The 20,280-nt window shown below is 47.8% G+C and overlaps 1 protein-coding gene across 4 annotated transcripts in view; it reads left to right on the top strand.

Annotated features, from left to right (window-relative positions):
- DNM2 (dynamin 2) overlaps positions 1 to 20,280 on the top strand; it is a 752,889-nt gene that overhangs the window by 493,568 nt on the left and 239,041 nt on the right. For all 4 annotated transcript variants that reach the window (XM_085600673.1, XM_085600674.1, XM_085600670.1 and 1 more), the window contains exon 15: positions 497 to 606. In XM_085600673.1, the coding sequence (XP_085456799.1) occupies positions 497 to 606 (110 nt within the window). The remainder of the gene's footprint in view (positions 1 to 496; positions 607 to 20,280) is intronic.

The following is a 20,280-nucleotide window of genomic DNA, read 5'->3' as shown; positions in this document are numbered from 1 at the left end:
ATGCAGTCACTGCCTGTACAACAGTTCCATCAACTAGTATTGTGTGGTCACTTTGTGTGTACACACATGCTCACGGATTCCATCGAGGCTTCTATGCAGTTATTGAGTGCATGTGATTATTGCATCAAAGTGTGAAATGTCCAGGTCCTGTGTGAGTGATCCAACAACGGGGATAATTAAAGTATTTGCACAGCATCTACATCAGAGGGTTTATAGAAGGGTTCCATCGTATACATTGGGGTCAGTCCTGTTAAGTCCTTCGGGGAACACGGAACCAAGATTTCTAGCATTGAGTTACCTGTAGATTCAAATGCTTAGTAGAACTTTCTACGTTGAGGATCGAGAAACACTGTCCTGTGCCCACAAATCAATGGATTTTTACTAAAATATAGAGTCAATGTTTTATGTCAGTGCCTTAATTCTTCTCGTGATGCTCCTGGTTTCTAAATCCATATATCTATGCTCTTCCATAACTCAACTCTTGATCATGCTCTAGGAAAAAGAAAAGAAGTATATGCTGCCACTTGATAACCTCAAGATCCGGGATGTGGAGAAGGGTTTCATGTCCACTAAGCACATCTTCGCCATCTTTAACACGGAGCAGAGGTCAGTAGGTTGATATAAGCGCTCTCCCTTTGACGTTTGTTTGCATCAGATGGGTCACCTTAAATGAGATGGGACATCTTTGTGTCCTTGTTGTATTTAGTTGTGCCTTAGCGACCCTAATAGTGTAGAAAACTTGTTTAGGAAGACAAAGGCATCCACTCTACATTATGCCAAGTTGTCTTACACTTGAGAGCTTATAGTACTTGTTAACATGTTAGAGCCAGTAACAGATGCACTGCTTTCCATGATAAAATTGTTTTGCCCAAAATTAATTTTCTTGCTGATTAGTTCAGTGAGATATTAACTTGTCTTCGGGGTAATTCACACTGCACTATTTTACTAGTTAAATTGGGATTCTCCTATTAACATAGCAAGAGGATCTGGATTTCATTAAAGACTCGGAGGCTAACATTATGCATATCACTTTTAATGCGTCTCCAAGCAGACGCATACATCATAAAGTATATATGTTCCAGAATAGAACACTCAAAGCAAGTAAAAGGCATGAGCCCATAATAAACAGCCTCTTTTGAATGTGGCGTAAAACAGGAAAGGTCTTCTAATGTTGAAGAAGTCGTTAAAAAGGTCGTTCAAACAGTCCATTAAGTCAACACCAAAAGAAGAAAGTGAAGAACAGAGAGAGCGATGGAAGTCTGGATCAGTTCATGAGATTATCTGCAAGAAAGGTAAAGATAAGGAGGTAAAATCTCAAAATAGAAAGTAAAGACTAAAATATTACTTGGGCAAACAAGGCATTCCTAAAAGGAGAGAAGAAATGTGAGTTGGGTATAATGATCAGTCACAATAGAAAGTTAAAGCTGTAATATGTTCTAATAAACAAATTTAGTAATATAATACAAGAATAACATTAAATGAACAGTGAGTATTAAGGTCTCAGGGGAAAGGGTGGGTGGGATAATGTTAGCCTCCGAGTCTTTAATGAAATCCAGATTCTCTTGTCATGTTAATAGGAGAATCGCAATTTCATTACAAGATCGGAGGCTACATTATGCATGTTGATAGCCATGTAAAACTACATCAGACATGTGACTAATTGGTTTGCAGTAATGCTGAGTAAAGGTACTAGCATTAGACCAGTCGGCAGCTTTAAGAATATCATCCAACTTACCACCAGACCAGAAAGATTTGCTGGCCATAGCACCTCTGATCGAATGAGCTTGGAACAGGTTAAGATCGATGCCAGCTAAATTCATTACAATTTTGACCCATCTAGAGATAGAAGAAGAGGGTACAGCTTTGTGCGGTTTAACAAAAGAAATGAGAAGTTGGTTAACACCTGGAGGGCGAAGAGAATTAATTCTGCAGTCATATTCTTTCATACAGTCGACTACACAAAGTTTTTTTGCATAAATCGAAGCGAGGATAGAAAATAGAATCGGACATAGTCTTGGTTCTTTTAAAAAGTTCAAATTTGACTCCGAACATGTTATAGGACCTAGAAGAGATCTCCAGAGCTTTAACGTCGGAGACCCTGCAACAAGAAATTAGGAAAGGTAGAGTGGCCAGTTTGATAGAGAGGTTTTTTCTATTGAGGTGAATATTATCGGGCCAGCTTGAAAAAAGATTAATAATTAGATTACCGTCCCAGAGAGATTGGTGTCTGGGTTTGGGAGGTCTCCTGAGTCTAATACTTTTGAGGACTCTACAAATAATGGGTTTTTTACCAACTGTCTTACCATTGACCAGAGAATGACCTGCGGAGATAGCGGACCTGTAACAATTAATCGATCTATAGCTGAGGCCTTGTTAGACGAGGAAATTAACTATGCCAGCGATAGGTGCTTCCACGGGATCCAAGTTCCATTCCAAGTATCAACGTGACCATGATTTCCAAATGCTGTTGTATCTGTAATGTGTGCCGGGGGCCCAGGATTCACTGAGGAGAGTTGCAGATGACGAACGTTTTGAGCGTAGGTTGGATCTCCTGACACTCTCTAGGCAAGAAGGGTCAAAGTCCCTGCTTGAACCAGCGGGTGAGTTTGACCGTCTGTATCTGTAAGAAGGTCTGGTAGGGAAGGAATTTGGAAGGGGAGGTCGTAAGCTAGTTCCAAGGCCGTGGGGAACCATGCTTGAGATGGCCAGAAGGGAGTTACTAGAACTATGGAGCATTGTTGTTGTCTCACTTTCTGAAGGACTCTCTGGATCATTGAGAAGGGGGGGAAAAGCTTATGCGTTGGTCCCCTTCCAGCATTGAAGGAAGGCGTTGACTGCTAGAGCACCCGGGTCGGGCATCCTGCTGAAGTAATTGTCTAGTTGGAAGGTTAGTCTGCTCGCAAAGAGATCTAAATCTAGAGGACCCCAAAGTTTGTTGAGGGAATTGAAAACTGAAACGTTTAATTTCCAAACGCTGCGGTCTAAGAGGAATCTCGAGTTCCAATCTGCGGAAAGATTGGTTTCTCCTGGAAGATATTCTGCTTTCAGTGCGATCTTGTGTTCCAGGCAGAACATCCAGAGGTTTTTGGCTAAATTCGAAAGATCCACAGATTTCGTTCCTCCGAGGCGGTTTATATAAGCAACAGCAGACATATTGTCCATCTTTAAAATCACAGATTTCCCCTGAAGAGAATGTTTGAAACTCATGAGGGCATAGAGACCGGCAGTGAGTTCTAGATAGTATATATGGTGAGAGGATTCCTCTCGAGACCAAACTCCGCCAGTGTTTTGGTTTAGGAGGCAGGCTCCCCAGCAATGAAGGCTCGCGTCTGATTCTAGAATAAATTCTGGTGTAGAACCAAAGATTGCCCTGCCATTCCAGGCATCCAGGTTGTCTAGCCATCATGTCAGTTCCAATCTGGCTTCCTGGTCTAGAGAAATGAGATCCCTGTACCAAAGACCAGATCTTAAAGCTCTCCCTTTTACCCTTTGGAGAGCTCGATAATTCAGAGGGCCCGGGAAGATAGCTTGAATGGAGGAAGAAAGGAGACCTAGCAGTCTGGCGAGTTCTCTTAAGGATAACTTGTCTTGTTTCAGGACGTGTCTTATCTCCTTCCTGATTTTTTTAATTTTCTTCGGTGGGAGTAAGAGAAGGCACTTCGTAGTATCTATAGTAAAGCCCAGGAATTCCAGGGATCTTGAGGGAGAGGATATCGATTTCTCTTTGTTTATAATGAAGCCATGGTTCTCTAGAAGATCTATTACGGACTTCAAGTCCCGAAGGAGTTGAGAATGGTCTTGTGAAAGGATGAGGATGTCGTCTAGGTAAATGATTAGACCAATTCCCTTTTCTCTTAGGGAAGAGACGATCGATCTCATCACCTTGGTGAAGCACCATGGTGCGGAGGAGAGGCCGAAGGGGAGGGCTTGGAACTGGAAGAGGTGATTCTTCCACATAAACTGGAGAAAGGGTTGGTGATGTTTGGCCATAGGGATGGTGAAGTAGGCATCTTTTAGGTCTAATTTGACTAGCCAGTCCCCTTCCAGTAATAAGTCTCTGTGAAGATGGATGCCTTCCATCTTGAAATGTCTGTAGACGAGAAATTTGTTGAGCTCTCTTAAATTTATGACCGGTCTCTAGCCTTTGTCCTTTTTCTTTACGAGGAAAAGAGTACTTAAGAAGGTTAGCATTTCCAAAGGAACTTCTATAATCGCACCCTTCTGAAGCATAGAGTGCATCTCTTCTTCTATTATTTTCTCTTGATCTAGGTTGAGAGGGATGTCTCTGGGGAAAGAAGATTGAATCGGAGTCTGAATGAAATCTATTGTAAACCCTTTTACAGTATTCAGTACCCAAGAATCTTGAGTGATCAATCTCCAATTCTGATAGAAATATCTGAGTCTGCCACCGACTTTCGGGGAAAAGGAGGGTGGGGGAGAGAGAAAAATTGTACTCACTTTGGAAATTAATGTCGCTGGAGTTACCTCTTCCTCTGAAGCCTCTAGAGCGTGGGCCTCTTCCTCTTTGCGGGTAAAATTGAGGGGGATTAGAGGGTTGGTAGCCTCTCCCAAATCCTTTGTTTCTTGAATATGGCCTGCGGTTGAAGCGGCCGGGAGGTAGGCCCCGTCTTCTGGCCCTGCCAAAAAGGTTATTATTGAACACCCTTTTCATGTTTTGGTGTGCCTTGTCCAAAGCCGTAAAGGTCATAACATATTTGCCAAGGGTCTTGATGAGATCCTCTCCGTAAAGTAGGCCTCTAGGATTGGCTGAGGGTTCTTTATCAGCTAGGTCGCCTAATTTCGGACTAATTTTGGTGAGGACCACCCTTCTCCTTTCCGAGTTTAGGCTAGCGTTAGCGTTGCTGAGGAGAATTAAGGCTCTTTGTGACCAACCTCTAATTGCTTCGGTGTCCAGGGGTGTACCGTTGGTGTGGCTATCTTCTGCAGAGTCGATGATCCTTGCTAGGGGGCCTAGGATGTCTAAGACGCGATCCTGGCAACCTTTAAGGGATCTCTCCATACCTTTTCTTGGATCCCTTCCAAGTTTTAAGAGGTATTTGATTAGCTTGGGATCAAGATTAGGGGTCTAACATACTTTATCATCAATACAGGACCTGGAGCATTCTGCTCTCAATAAGTTACGGGTTTCTCTCTCCAAAGCGTTTCTTAAACACTTCTTAATAAACTTACTAGCATGCTCTTGAGGGTACCATTCAGAGCTACGAGGGTGGTTGATATTAAGAGGATAGAACATCTCTTCTCCTGAGGGATCTATGATTAAGTCTTTGGAGGTAGAGGGGGGTTCATCACCTAATGGTTGATCGTAAAATTCCTGATCATCATTGTCTAAGTCTAAGACGTATTCATCGTAAAGGTCTGAGCCATTATCATTTAATGAGTCATCATCATCTCTCAAGAAATTACTTTGCGCACTAGGATAGTGCCGCTAAGGACACCTTTATAAGTCGTGCCGCCAAGGACACCCGATGTATTCGAAGTGCGGTGACCTCCCATGAAGGTAGAGGAGTTTTGAACTCCTGAAGTGCTCTTGGGGGTCATATAATCAATGTTTTTATTCTTTTTACTTCTTTTCCCCCTTGTTTCAGTGAGATCGTTAGAAATGTTATTTTGCGTGTCGCTGGTATCGTCCACCACGATAGGGAGTGATCTCTTGTGAGGCATGACTTTAGATAGTCTCCAGCATGCAAGATCTCATTTCGTTGTGGAGGATGCTCTTAAAGGCTTGGTTATCCATATTAGGGATAGGGGCGCTGGCCTCATCTGAGTCTATGTCAGACATAATATCTGTGCGCCTTTAATCTTATTTGTTATTAAAATTGAATAAAAATTAATGTGATTTTTATATCAAGGTTATTATTTCTTTTTTTAAATTATTTTTTTAATGAAATTTATGTAAGAGAAATACCTTAAATTAGTTAGATCTCCCTTTTTTTCTATATATTTTAAGTTCAAAAAAGGTTTAGAAGGTAAAGAATGGTACCCTTTTCTAATGATTATAAATTATTAAAAAATTCTTTTTGGGGGGGGGAAGGATAAATGAGTGCAGTGCAGAAAAGGCAGTGAAGAGAGAGCAAAATACAGCGCGTCGTTGAAAATCCCCAGCTGATATTTAAACGTGAGCAACTGAAAGCTTGCTCGCGCGTCGATCAGCTGGTGAATTGTTTGTGACTATCCGGATTGAGGAAAGATCCCTGGCAACGTGATTTCGTAACGTGAGCGTTGCCAGGGTATCTTCCTCTAATTCGCGATAATGTACGCGGGCAGAGCTAGGCGGCAGGGGCGCGACGGGATCAAACATGCGAAGAGAAGCGCCGGTCCCTGTAAATTGGAGAGCGGAGGGAGCGGGGCGATGAGAGTGAGGAGCGCGAGCGTCCCGGAAGGCAAAAAGTGCAGCGAGGCAGTAAGTGGCAAAAGCAGGCATTATTCTACATTATCTAAGTAGACTTTTGAAACACAGTGTACCAAAGTTAGCAGACAATGAAAGAACATCTTATGATTAATTAAAAATAAACTAAGCAGGCGTACGCTAGAGACATGGAAAGTGAACTTATCTGCTCGGAGCCGCATTCAAAAGAGGCTGTTTATTATGGGCTCATGCCTTTTACTTGCTTTGAGTGTTCTATTCTGGAGCACATATGCTTTATGATGTATGCGGCTGCTTGGAGACGCATTAAAAGTGATATGCATAATGTAGCCTCCGATCTTGTAATGAAATCCTCTGCGTACTGCTGCAAAAGGTAATGCACAGTTTAGTGCTATATGTGAACCACACTACTGTACTAAAGTATCCCTCTTTTGCTACTTAACTTTTGATCGACCTATTGAGAATTTTTAATATCTGTCTTTTGTGATATTGATTTATAGATTTGTATTTAGAAGTGCAGTTTAATGCATTGCAATCTCACTGCTGATGGGGCGCCGGGGCTCATTAGCAGACAAGTAGCACATACACTGCATATAAGTACTTGGTACTAACAGTGTTGAAATTGCAGGGCAAATTAGTTCTGGATTTTTTTTTGCAGCAGTGCTCGCACGTGCCGCTGGGTGGCATTGTGCGGCTCTGCACAGGTGATATCTCCCTGCAAATGAAGGAGCGAAGATGCATTCAAGGGCCATCCCTGCATGTTGAAGTTTGTTACTTTCTTTCCACGGCTTCCAATGCGGACCAGAACTCTTCTCCAGTCAGTCAGTTTTTAGACGACTCAACACTTTTCCACAGTGTGCTACGGAACAATATCTCCATCGAAAACACCAGGATTCAAGCCCTGCTGCAACTGCAGAATGCAGATGTAGATCATGGACCTGCACAATGTGTGCCTTTGGTGCTTGGGCTCAGGACATGTCTTGAAGTTTTGTGATAAGTGCACCCTCATGCACCTAAAGCTGATTCAAGACTGGGAGGTGAATTTGTATGTCACTGAACACAAGCAGAAGTCGCGGTCTTCATGGAGATCCCGCTCCAATTGGCAGACCCAGTCTTGGGCCCTGTTACACGTGCATTTCCGTGACCACTCTACTGCCTCCTTGAAGTCCATAGCGAACATAAAAAATTGACTCTGCCCCATGCTACTACTCTGACTCCAAAGAAAAGGTGCGATGGTGTTGAGATATCTTTTGTACTCCACTAATGTCACTGTCAATGGTGTAGATCACTCAATTGATCCAGACTCGCCTGAGTTACCCAAGCAGTCACTCATGATACCCTGTATCTCGGTATACAAAATTTCAGTTAGCTTGAAACCTCTTCTGAAACGGAGCTCGACTCACCACATGACCCACCACAGATAGAAAATGTCTCGCTCACAGTTGTGGTTTAAGTACTAGAACTACAGCTACCCTGCTTTAGGACTAAGGCATATGTATTTTACAGAAATCCTAACAACCCTGGCAGGTAACATGTGAGCCACTGCTCTCATTTAATGATGGCCTCACAAATACTCTAGTGGCTGCCTTGTTGAAACCATGTTTTTGGCTGCCTTGTTGAAACCATGTGTTCGAGGCATATGAGCTGCAGATTACACACTTTTGCATTAATCGCCATCTGGTGTTGGGCCCGGATGTTTGCAGTTTGTTTTTCCTCTTGGAAAGTCTTTGGAAGTCACGAGGTCGGTGACTCCTCCTTTGGTTGGTATTGCGCATGGGCTTCGGCTCCATCCTCAGATTGTTTTTTTCCGCCATCGGGCTCGGATGTAATACTTTGCGCTCCGGTTCCGAACTTTTCCAGTTCAACGATCAACGCAAAATCCTCGTTCATCGAGATTCTTCAGATAACAAATCATCTTAATCACCTTCTCTTCGACACTTCTTCGATTCCAGTCGTCGACGGCGGCCTTCGGGCCTATCCCGGCTCCGGTCTCGGCTGATGGAAAGAACTCCCTTCAAGAAGTGCCCTCGATGTGGGTCCAAATTCCCCCACACCGATCTTCATGAGGTATGCAACCTCTGCCTATCCCCTGAACACGAGGCTCGAGACTGTCCCGCCTGCAAGTCTTTTAGATAGAAAAAGACTATTCTAGATCGAAGGGCCAGACGCAACATGGCGCACTCCTCGACCTCCACTCCAGTCGACATCTTCGGGGACGATATCGAAGCTCCGGGACAGCAGCACACCGAAGAAGACGACGACGACCTAGTCAGTGCTTCCGAAGCAGACGACTCAGATGTGGAGGACATCACCCCGGCGCAGAGGGTCGTGAGTACTATACCCCCTCCCACACCCGCGCCGACACCCAAAAAGGCTTCGGTCACGCCTTCACCTCCGAGCCTAGGCAAGACCAAGGACACTGCTTCCAACACCCCACCTTCGGGCCCGGTAAAGAAGCCTAATAAGACTTCCGGCAGCTCGGGCTCGAGCCAGCCTACCAGCGGTGCCGAAAAACACCCTTCGGCACCGAAGAAAAAATCGGCCTCCACCTTCACACCGAGCTCAGCACCAAAGCCCTCGGTGTCGAAACCCGGCCTCTCGGTGCCGACCAAACATCATAAGGCCCTCGGCGCCGACACTCCCGTGCCGAAGTCTCTCTCGGCACCGAACAAAAAATCGGAGGTTCCAAAAAAGCACGGCACAGACAAGACTAGAAAGCCGTCGGCCCCGAAAACCTCGGCGCCGACTGAACAACCAGTGTCGCAAGAACTATTCACGCCGGATCCTTTGCAAAAGACACTTACCAAGGATCCAAAAACTGGACATTTGACACCGGTCTTCAAAAAAGAGACATTTGGATAAACCAGCTCCACCTCCAAACAGGAAGGACTGTGCTACCTCCCCTTTCAGGGTGCCTTCCCCACATCCTCCACCCTCTCCACCTCCGCCCCCTCCACCTCTGCCTCATCGCTCTCCGACCCCGTCTCCAGACCATGATGATCAAGGGGACCCTTACTACGATCCAGCAGATGTGCCACAAGACCCCACCCCTACTGGATCCCCAGACCCATGGGATGATTATAACAATCCAGACATCCCAGATGTCCCACATGATGACCTTTATCCATCTAGGCCATCCCCACCAGAAGACTCGTTGGGTTTTCACCACCTACTACAGAGGGCGGCACATTATCACGGGGTAGAGCTACATACTGACCCAGTAGAGGAAGATTTCCTCCTAGACACCTTCGATACTGCACATAGGTCTACTGCTATACTACCTATGCTAAAAGGGGTAATCAAACATGCGCCAGAGGTTTTTAAAGACCCAGTCAGGGCTAGGGTCCTAAACCCATGCATAGAGAAAAAATATAAAGCCGCCCCCACAGATCCTGCCTACATTAAAGGCCCTGCACCACTGGATTCCTTAGTGGTATCTACAGCTAGGAAGAGATCAAATTCTCAGGCGTCAGGCGAAGCACCACCACCTGACAAATGGTCCAAGCTCCTAGACGCGTCAGGGAAGCGCACTGCGTCACAAGCTGCCAATATATGGCGTATCGCCAACACTCAAGCGCTATTGGCCAGATACGACAGAGCGCATTATGATGAGCTAGAAACCATCATGCACCATCTCCCTGAAAAATACAAAAATAGGGCTAATGAATTGATTCAAGAGGGAAAAACCATAACTAATACCTCTATACGCTGTGCCCTAGACGCGGCAGACACAGCCTCCAGGGCCATCAACACTAGTGTCCTCCTCCGTCGCCACGCCTGGCTAAGAGTTTCAGGCTTTAAACCTGAGGTACAAGCCTCTATATTTAACCACCCATTTGATCAACAACATTTATTTGGTCCAAAGGTTGATGAGGCCCTCGAGGATGAAGAAAGACACTGATACGGCGAAATCTATGGGAGCCCTACAGTCACACACTCCTAGGCGCTCTTTTCGCCGCTCTTCCTTTCGGGGCACGGGCAGAGGCTACTCCTCAGATAGCGCATCCACGTCCTACGAATCCCCTCCTCAGTCCACCTTCACAAGGGGTTATCAAAGAGGCGGCTATAGAGGCAATAATAATAAAGGCAGAGGCAAAACAAATACAGCCCGCTCTGCCACACCGGCTACCCAATGACTTTCCCCCGCTCCCTCCAGACCATCCCACTCCAGTCGGGGGCAGACTACAAAATTTCCTTCACGTCTGGGAGACCATCACCTCAGACAGATGGGTGACCCAAATTATTCATTCAGGGTACTGCCTAGAATTAACATCTACCCCCCAAATATTCCACCCAGGCAACGCCTAATGTCACAAGAACATGCCACGTTACTAAAACAGGAGGTAATCTCCCTCCTGCAAAAATAAGCCATAGAGCAAGTCCCCATCACTCAACAAAATTTAGGGGTCTACTCCCTGTACTTTCTGATACCAAAAAGAGACGAGACTCTACGACCTATTCTAGATCTCAGGCCTCTAAACACTTACTTACATTCAGACCATTTTCACATGGTAACCCTTCAACAGGTTCTTCCACTCCTGTCCCAGAACGATTTTCTCACCACACTGGACTTGAAAGACGCATACTTTCACATTCCAGTACACCATGCTCACAGAAAGTACCTCAGATGTGTAGTGGACGGGCAACACTACCAGTTTAAAGTGCTCCCGTTCGGGGTCACAACAGCACCAAGGGTGTTCACCAAGTGCCTAGCAGTAGTGGCGGCACACCTCAGAAGACAGCACATTCACGTCTTCCCATATTTGGACGACTGGCTAATAAAAGCCACGTCCTACAACCAATGTGTGCACCACACCGCCGCTACAATCCAACTACTTCACCAGCTAGGTTTCACGGTGAACCACCAAAAGTCCCACCTGATACCATCACACACAAAGCAATACCTCGGTGCCACCATAGACACCTCAAAAGCCATAGCCTATCCCAATCCTGCCACGATTGCAAGCATCCAGTCTCTGCGTCAAAAATTCATACTTCAACACTCTCTCCCAGCAAGAGTGTTTATGCAACTGATAGGGATGATGGCCTCTTGCATTTTCATAGTGCCTCACGCAAGACTCCAGATGCGTCCACTCCAGGAGTGCTTAGCACACCAGTGGAACCAGGCCCAGGGGCAACTGACAGATCTGGTGTTGGTAGACGGTCGCACCCATCGCTCTCTGCAGTGGTGGAACACCACAAACCTTTCCAAAGGGCGACCGTTCCTGGACCCGGTTCCACAAATAATCCTAACAACGGACGCATCGCTCTCCGGCTGGGGAGCTCATCTGTTACATCTCACAGTGCAGGGCACATGGACGCCGCAACAAAAGTTACTCCACATCAACCATCTGGAGTTACTGGCAATCTTTGTAGCCCTAAAATCCTTTCAGACGCAGATTTCAGGCAAGGCAGTCCTCATTCGCACAGACAACATGACTGCCATGTACTACATTCAAAAACAGGGGGGCACACACTCTCCACAGCTCTCTCAACTAGCACAGAGCATATGGAGATGGGCGATTCCGCAAAAAATCTTTCTCCTGGCCCAACACGTCCCAGTAGTCCAAAACACCATGGTAGATCTGCTCAGCAGACAAACGCAACAGATTCACGAATGGGAACTTCACCCACAGGTTCTTCACCCGTTCTTTCAGAAGTGGGGGCTTCCTCAGATAGACCTCTTCGCCACCCACAAAAACAAAAAATGCCCAAGCTTCGCCGCCAAATACCCACACCCATTGTCCAAAGGCAATGCGATATGGATGAACTGGTCAGGCAAATTTGCGTACGCTTTTCCACCTCTCCCACTAATTCCATTAGTGGTGCGAAAGCTACAACAGCACTCCCTCACGCTCATCCTGGTAGCTCCAACATGGGCCAGACAACCGTGGTACACCACACTGCTGGAACTCTCGGTAGTACCACACCAATAGTTACACCTCTCACCATGCCTCCTAACCCAGAACCATGGAGAGATCAGGCACCCGGACCCAGCTCAGCTCGACCTTGCGATCTGGCTCCTGAGGTCCTAGAATTCGGATACCTTAACCTTCCCCCTGATTGCATGAACATTATCAGAGAAGCTAGACGCCCTACTACTAGGGCATGCTACGCTGCAAAGTGGAAAAGATTTGTTGTTTACTGCCATAACAACACAATCAACCCTCTAGATGTATCCATACAGCACATTATATGTTACTTGCTCCATCTACAAAGGTGTAACCTAGCATATACATCCATTCGGTTACACCTCGCAGCAATTGCTGCTTACCTACAGAACGACAGCACCTATCACTTTTCAGGGTGCCTGCCATCAAAGCCTTCATGGAAGGCCTCAAAAGAGTAATTCCACCCAGAGTACCACCCTCACCTGTCTGGAACTTAAATATAGTTCTCACAAGGCTAATGGGACCGCCTTTCGAACCATTGCATAAATGTGAGCTGCAATTTCTCACATGGAAAACAGCTTTTCTGGTGGCCATCACTTCCCTTAGAAGGGTTAGTGAAATACAAGCACTCACTATACAGGAACCTTTTCTCCAAATGCATCAGAACTAGGTTGTACTCCGCACCAACCCAAAATTCCTACCCAAAGTCATTTCTCCCTTCCATCTGAACCAATCGGTAGAATTACCAGTTTTTTTCTCACAACCTCAAACTGTTGCGGAAAGGGCTCTACACACACTGGATGTTAAAAGCGCCTTACTTTACTATATCCAAAGAACACAACCTTTCAGAAAAACCAAACCGCTATTTGTCTCTCCACCACATAAAGGCAACCCTATTTCTAAATCAGGGATAGCTAGGTGGATTGTAAAATGCATACAGATGTGCTACCACAAAGCAAAACGAACGCTATCTGTTCCCCCTAAAGCCCACTCTACAAGGAAGATAGGGGCGTCTTTGGCTTTTCTAGGGAACATACCATTAGATGACATCTGCAAAGCAGCGACATGGTCAACACCGCACACTTTCACAAAACATTACTGTGTAGATATGCAAACCAAGCAACAAGCTTGTGTGGGCCAGGCTGTACTAAAAACACGGTTCCAAACCACTGCAACGGATACCGGTGGTCGCTGCTAGGGTTGGGTACTGCTATATAGTCTATGCAAAAGTGTGTAATCTGCAGCTCATATGTCTCAAACGGAATATGCTACTTACCAGTATGCATCTGTTCTTGGCATGTAGAGCTGCAGATCTACACACGCCCACCCGCCTCCCCGGCTACCTGTATCCGTTCCAGTCTATCTTATTTAGATACAACACACATGGGTTTCTTTACTATTATCACTACGCTCCATCTTTCCCTGCTGGCGAAAAATAATCCGAGGATGGAGCCGAAGCCCATGCGCAATACCAACCAAAGGAGGAGTCACCAACCTCGTGACTTCCAAAGACTTTCCAAGAGGAAAAGCAAACTGCAAACATCCGGGCCCAACACCAGATGGTGATCTATGCAAAAGTGTGTAGATCTGCAGCTCTACATGCCAAGAACAGATGCATACTGGTAAGTAGCATATTCCTTTTGCCTGCCTGTTATAAGGAAGGTGGCCTGACGTTCTAGACCAGTGCCTGGTGACGCAACTTTTCTTATGGCTACTTTAAACCGCAGATTCTTCATATTTAGAATATTCGCAGATGCTAGACTGGATCCGTAAAATAAAAAGAATTGTCCTGTGTTTCAGTAGGTGGTGTGTTTGTGGCTCCGCATTGACTTCGTTCCACCCCGGCAGTGACTAACAGAGCAACATATAAGCACCACTTTTACACACCTACATCAGTTCCTTTGTTTCTTTCTACGCTCATCTGGAGTTTGCTCTTGCTTTTCCTCACCAGTTGACAAGTTTGTCTTCCCATTTTGCTCAAAAACCAGTGTACATTTAATGCTGAGCCAACAGTACTGTGTACTAACTGTATGCATATATGTTATGAATGTTATGTGACCATATGTAAGATGTAAGTACTCTGATTAATGTGATGGTTATATATTATTTACCCAATAAAAAGAATAAAAGATAACAAAACAGTGGGCACGGTATCATGTCCCCTCCTAAAACTACAGAGTTTAAGCATTGTTGGGACTGTCACAAGCAAAATGTCGATGACGGACCCGAACAAGGTATGTCTCTAGTATTTGAGGTTGGGGCACAGCTCCAAATTGTAGGAAGTTTGTGCCCTACTGAATCTAAAGGCAATCCGACAATGTGAAGAAAAGCTGTACGTCACTGAACACCGTTAGAAATCGTGAGACTCCTGCTCGAAGTAGAGGTAGTAGTCCCGCTACCACACTCTGGGTCATTTCTTGGAAGGTCCTAGTCTCGGTCCAAGTCTTACAGTAAGCGGAATTGGAAGCACAAAAAGGATAAGTGGGATTTGTCCTAGTCCAACCACTCTCTGACTGAGAAGTCACAAGGCCGCCAGGCTTCCTCTATCTCATTCCCGGTCCCCCGGTGAGGAGCAGTTTCTGCAGCTCATCCCTATACACCCTGAGTTTCTTGGGCCATCAACAGTGTTGTAATAGATTGAGACCTTTAAAGAGGCCATGTAATGTATTTTTGGCACCCTTCTGACACACCTTCAGGCCCTAAGTATCCACTGAGGTCTCCAGTCGGCTAACAGTTGGCGGATCTGTCCTCCGCACCAGCTGTGCCTCCTGAATCCACCTCTGGTTCTGCACCGGCTATGGCGCCAGCTCTAACTCCAGCTCCAAAGTCCACACTGGTCCCTTTGTTATAGACGCCGGTTCCTGAGGAGGACACGTATCCATAATTGTGTCTAGATCTGCCTAAATCGGGGTTGTCTCCTGCCTGCCCCAAAACACCCTGTCCCTGTTAAATCTGATTCAGACAGGACAGTGCCTCTGCGCCCGACAACCCTGGTTACGGATTGGTTTCCCATCCCCACAACTGCCCTGGCCATCCACAGGGGGAGTGCTTCCTTTACTATGGTGATTCAGTATGCAGCTGAGGTATCTGGCTTAAAACATTTCATTTTGTGGAAGTCGAGACCAATGTTCTAACGGAAGTTATGTAGCCTGGACAGGCACTGACGGACACATCACTGGGCATCTGGGCTAAGCCTTGTTCTTCCCACCGGTGAATGGGTCCATAGCCAGACTCCACAGACTCGCGCCGGGTAATCCATATTTTTTTAATGCAACACTTCATGCCAGAAAGTCTGGTGGTCCAGTCTTTTAACTTGAGGAGACAACCCAAGTTCTGTAGTAGGGGATCTCTGTGTATAGTCATAATCTAGTGAATAGTCCCGCCCATGTGCGTGGACCCCGGAGCAATAAAAAGTAATCTCTAAAAGGTGACAAATCATGCAGACCTGCATACACCTTTAAGAGAGAATTTAATTTAAAGACAGATAATGCAGCCTATACCCACAGGCTACACTGTCCAGTACTTCAACTAGAATTCCACCAACATCCACAAACAGCACTGCCTGTCTAGTTTTTCTCCACATAGGAAAAAACCCTGCCTCTACCAGCAAAAGCCTCTGGAATGATAGAGAAGTAGGAGTGGACAGACAAGCCCCATAGGCTGCCATTATGTGGCTTAGAACAGGATACTGTGCCTTTAAGAAAACTTTCCAGAACTTTCCCCAGTATCCCAGAATGCCCAACAGGTCCCATTTACTTTCAGTTCTTTTTTCCGGCTCCTGCTAGCAGGACCCTGGAGCATTGATCTCTCCCCTTTTCAAGGGTTTTTTGGAGATTTTGTCAATTTTTGTCGCTTTTTCAAGTGCTTAGTAGCTGGTACTGTCAACATGCCTGGCTTGTTCGACAAGTGCCCGGAATGTGGTCGAAAGAAGGCTAAAACTGATCCACACGAGGTGTGTATAGGTTGCCTTCCCCAGTCCCACGTGCCTGAAAGCTGTACCATTTGCCACTCGTTCTCAGCCAGGACCCTGAGGGACAGAATGAAAATCAGGCTTCAAGTTCTGGAGGAGAGAAGACTGAAGGCACCAGGTGGGTCTGGAGGGGCTGATTTGGCCCATACTGAGGCCTCTGGGGGGCTCCCCAGGGGCAGGAAGACCAGTAAGCGCTCCCACTCCCCGTCGAGGGCGTCGACGGCGACGTCGAGGAGGATGACTGCCGTCTGTTCGCCGTCTCCCCAGGGCTCTGGGGAGAAGCGGCGTCGACGATCGCCGTCGAGGGACCTGAATAGGCCGCCGTCGACTACATCGGCGTCGTCGACGACGCCGTCTTCGGCCCCGTCCAGTGGTCGGCGCCGAGATCGGACCCGGCGTCGGCGCTCGCCGTCGAGGGAGCGCTGGTCGCCGTCGATGAAGAGGAGATGGTCGACGTCGCCGCCGAAGAGGAGATGGACGTCGAGACGCTCGAGGTCGAGGAGATCGCCGTCGAGGCGAAGGTCGCCGTCGAGGCGAAGGTCGCCGTCGAGGCGAAGGTCGCCGTCGAGGAGAAGATCGACGTCGAGGAAGAGAGAGTCACCGGAATCGGTGTACTCGGTGGTGTATGGCGGAGTACCTGTTCACCAAGCTACAAATACTTCAGAAAGCAGCAGCCAAGGCTATCTGCATGAAAAGGAAATTTGACTCGGCCACAAACTGTCTGCGGGATCTACACTGGCTTCCGATGAAGCAAAGAGCAATTTTTAAAATGTTGTGCATCACTCATAGAGCACTTCACGAGACAGGCCCCCTTATCTTTAGAAACAGGATCAGGTTCTACATTCCCACTAGATACCTCCATTCACAAATCGCGGCGCTAGCCAGCATACCCCGGGTAAAGAAAGCCAGAATGGGTGAACGAGCCTTTTCCTACGTTGCCGCAAGGAAGTGGAATGAACTTCCCGTGGCCCTTCGACTTACAGAGGATCACCTGGCATTCAGGAAACAACTAAAAACTTTCCTTTTCCCTGACTATGACTAAATACACCTAACTATGCCCACTGCATCCATACTGTAGCAATCGCAGCGCCGTGATATCCCTCAGGATGATTGTTAGCGCTTTATAAGTCACCTAAATAAATAAATAAATATACGCCTCCTCGGATGCCTCCGTCGCCGACTCCTCCTCCCCCACCTCCACCAACGCCGCCTCCTCCACCTCCACCACCGCCACCACCGCCTCCACAGCCGCGGACACTGCCTCCGCCGCCCCCACCTCGGTCGCTGCCACGCTCTCCAGTGGGACCGCCACCGGTTCCCCCGCGGTCGGTTTCCCTTCCAAGGTACCCGACTCCGCCGCAGGGGACCCCGAAGCCACGACGCCCGCGGTCGCCGGGACCGGCTAGACCGGCGGACAGGCCGAAGCCGAAGAGGTCGCGCTCCCGCTCTCACAGGAGGAGAAGGTCACGGAGCCGTGGACGGTCATCGTCGGACTCGGGACGACGCCGTAGGAGGTACAGGTCCAGGTCGCGCACGCGCTCCTCGACCAGAGACTTTTCCCCGACGCTGTCGGACTCCCCGGGGACTAGGGTGTCTCCGGTGGACGACTTGGTCTCTTTCCAAGAGGTGCTGTTGCGAGGGGCTGCAAAGTTGGGTATCACGGTGACGGTTCCAACACCCACGACGTCCGTGATATTCGAGACGCTTCATAAGAAACATCTGTCTCGCCCTCTACTGCCTCTTGTACCAGGACTGGTGGAACCCGCGTTGGAGCTGTTCCTCACTCCCGCGACGACAAAGGCCGCTCCCTCCAGGCTCATGAAAAAGTATAGGGCCCCGGAGTCGGATCCTACCTTTTTGAGAGTGGACCCGAAGCCGGATTCGGTCATCGTGACGGCGGCAAGAAAACAGCATGCGACCACCCCGTCATCGACGGTCCCGCCCGACAAGGAAAGCCGCTGTGAGAAGTTGGCCTGATGTATGATGTCACTAGTTCTAGTGTACACCTTATATCAGTCCAAATACCCTTATGGTGATTGGTTGTAAAGTCAACCTTATAGACCAGCTATCCTAGTGGTAGCATGGACAAGAGCAGTCTTAGGCTAAACTCTGAATGGCATGTGAAGCCAGCTGTGATACCATATATAATCCCTTGAATACCAAATGAAAGGACACCACAACAGATATATATATATAAAATAAAGTGTATTTATTCTAGTCAAACCCTCAGCACTCTTTATGAGATTAGAGGTAAGTACAACACAGTCTTATTTAAGCATACATTAAGTCACACAGGTAAGTAATACAGTTAGGCCCTAGGGGCCACGCAAACCATATACTAAGTAAGTGGTATAAGGACCACTGTCACGGAAATAGAATAGGCCTAGGCCTAGGGAATCGCTGGGGCTACACTACACTAGCGTTAGTTAGGAAGTGGGAGGCCCACGGGATTCGTATGCAGAGTGGAAACACTCACGCGTAATGCGTAAAAGTCACTAGCAATAGTACAGTTTAGAAAACGATAGATTTAGGACACTTCCGGAGTAGCTAGGGAGTCAAGACTTGAAACTTAGACACTAGGATAGTCACTATCCTGATGAGCACCGGAGTACCCAAGTTACCTAGCCCACAGGCTGCGGGTGCATAGGGGTGAAGATGCGTCGGTTTTCGTCGTCGACTCCTATGGATGCCTGAAGAAAGATGCTGACAGGCAGTCAGTGAAGAGTGTCCGGTGGATCCCAAGGCTGGGATCAAGAAGAGAGGAGACCTGCAAGCAGAAGGGACAGAGTCAAGGTCACTAGCCAGTGACCACGTGGAACCAGGAAGGAACCAGGCGATGTCGTGAAGATTGCAGGTGAAGGTGAAGCTTGTCGCTGCAGCCAGGAGGACCAGGAAGCGTCGAGGACGACCAGGACCAGGAGGCGAGCTGTCCCACGAAGGCTCTTGCTGTCGGCGGCATCGAAGTTGGACTAGGACTCACCAAGCCTTGGCAAGCGGAACCCACGAAGAACGGAGGACTTGCTTCTGGTGCAGACCAGGAAGGTCTGGGGTGCTTCTTCTTTGCAGAGAAGCGGGAGCCAGTCTGGAGGAGCCAAACCAGCGCAGAAGATTTCAGAGTGCGTCGTCACAAAGGCCACTAGCCAGCGGGCAAGCAACCGGACGGACGCGGCAAGCAGGAAAATGCAGAAGGGCCCCACGCAGGACTCGTGGAGTGTGGGGGGCTGATCTTCGGTGCAGATGGTGCTTGGGGTTGGGGCTTCTCAATCCCCGGTGCACAACTTCGAGGGTGCCTCAGAAGCTGCGCTTGAAGTTACTAGCCACTTTTCCCAGGTAGCCGGTCCCACGTCGCTCGTAACCTCCACGGATCTCAGCTCTGCTGTGGATGTGGATCAGGGTCGGAGAAGTCTGGAAGTCAAGGCTCTGGTCGGGCTCTGCAGTCGGTTCCTCGTAGAACGTGGGCAAAGCAAAGGGTAGTCTCTTGATGGTGCCTGTTTGCACAGGGTAGCCACTCCTTGGCCACAAGGGAGATTCTTCAGTCTTCTTCTTTCGTCGAATGTCGAAGGTCCAGAGTTTCTGTTCAAGTTTGCAGGTTCAGGATAATCTCAAGTCTTGAGGCCCAACTCCCACTCTTATACTAATCTGGGGGGCTGGGATACCTGCTAGGTCACGCCTTATGGGTGGGACCTGGGAGGGGGTGGTTACACCCACTTCCCTTTGTCCAGTTTCGCGCCAGAGCTGGGGCTGGAGTGCCCCAGCGCCGGTTTGAACTGGACTATGCAAGGAACACCTTGTGTGCCCCAGGCATGTCTCATTCCTTTCAGCCCACCCTGCCCCAATACACTAAAGGCTGTCTGGGGAGGTGCTAGCACCTCCCCAAGCAGGAAACCTATTGTCCAGGCCTCCCTGGCTGGGATCACTCCCAGCTGCAGGAGGTCAGACTTGTGTCGTGGCAGCAGCATCCATTTTGTGATGCTGAGGCTTTGGTCAGAGGCTAAGAGTGAAGTATGATTTTAACATGTCTTTCCCTCTAGAAG

The sequence above is a fragment of the Triturus cristatus genome, chromosome 4_2, assembly GCF_964204655.1.
Source record: "Triturus cristatus chromosome 4_2, aTriCri1.1, whole genome shotgun sequence".
NCBI classification, from domain to species: domain Eukaryota; kingdom Metazoa; phylum Chordata; class Amphibia; order Caudata; family Salamandridae; genus Triturus; species Triturus cristatus.
The sequence above is the reverse complement of the archived record's forward strand: the minus strand, read 5'-3'. Positions and strand labels throughout refer to the sequence as shown.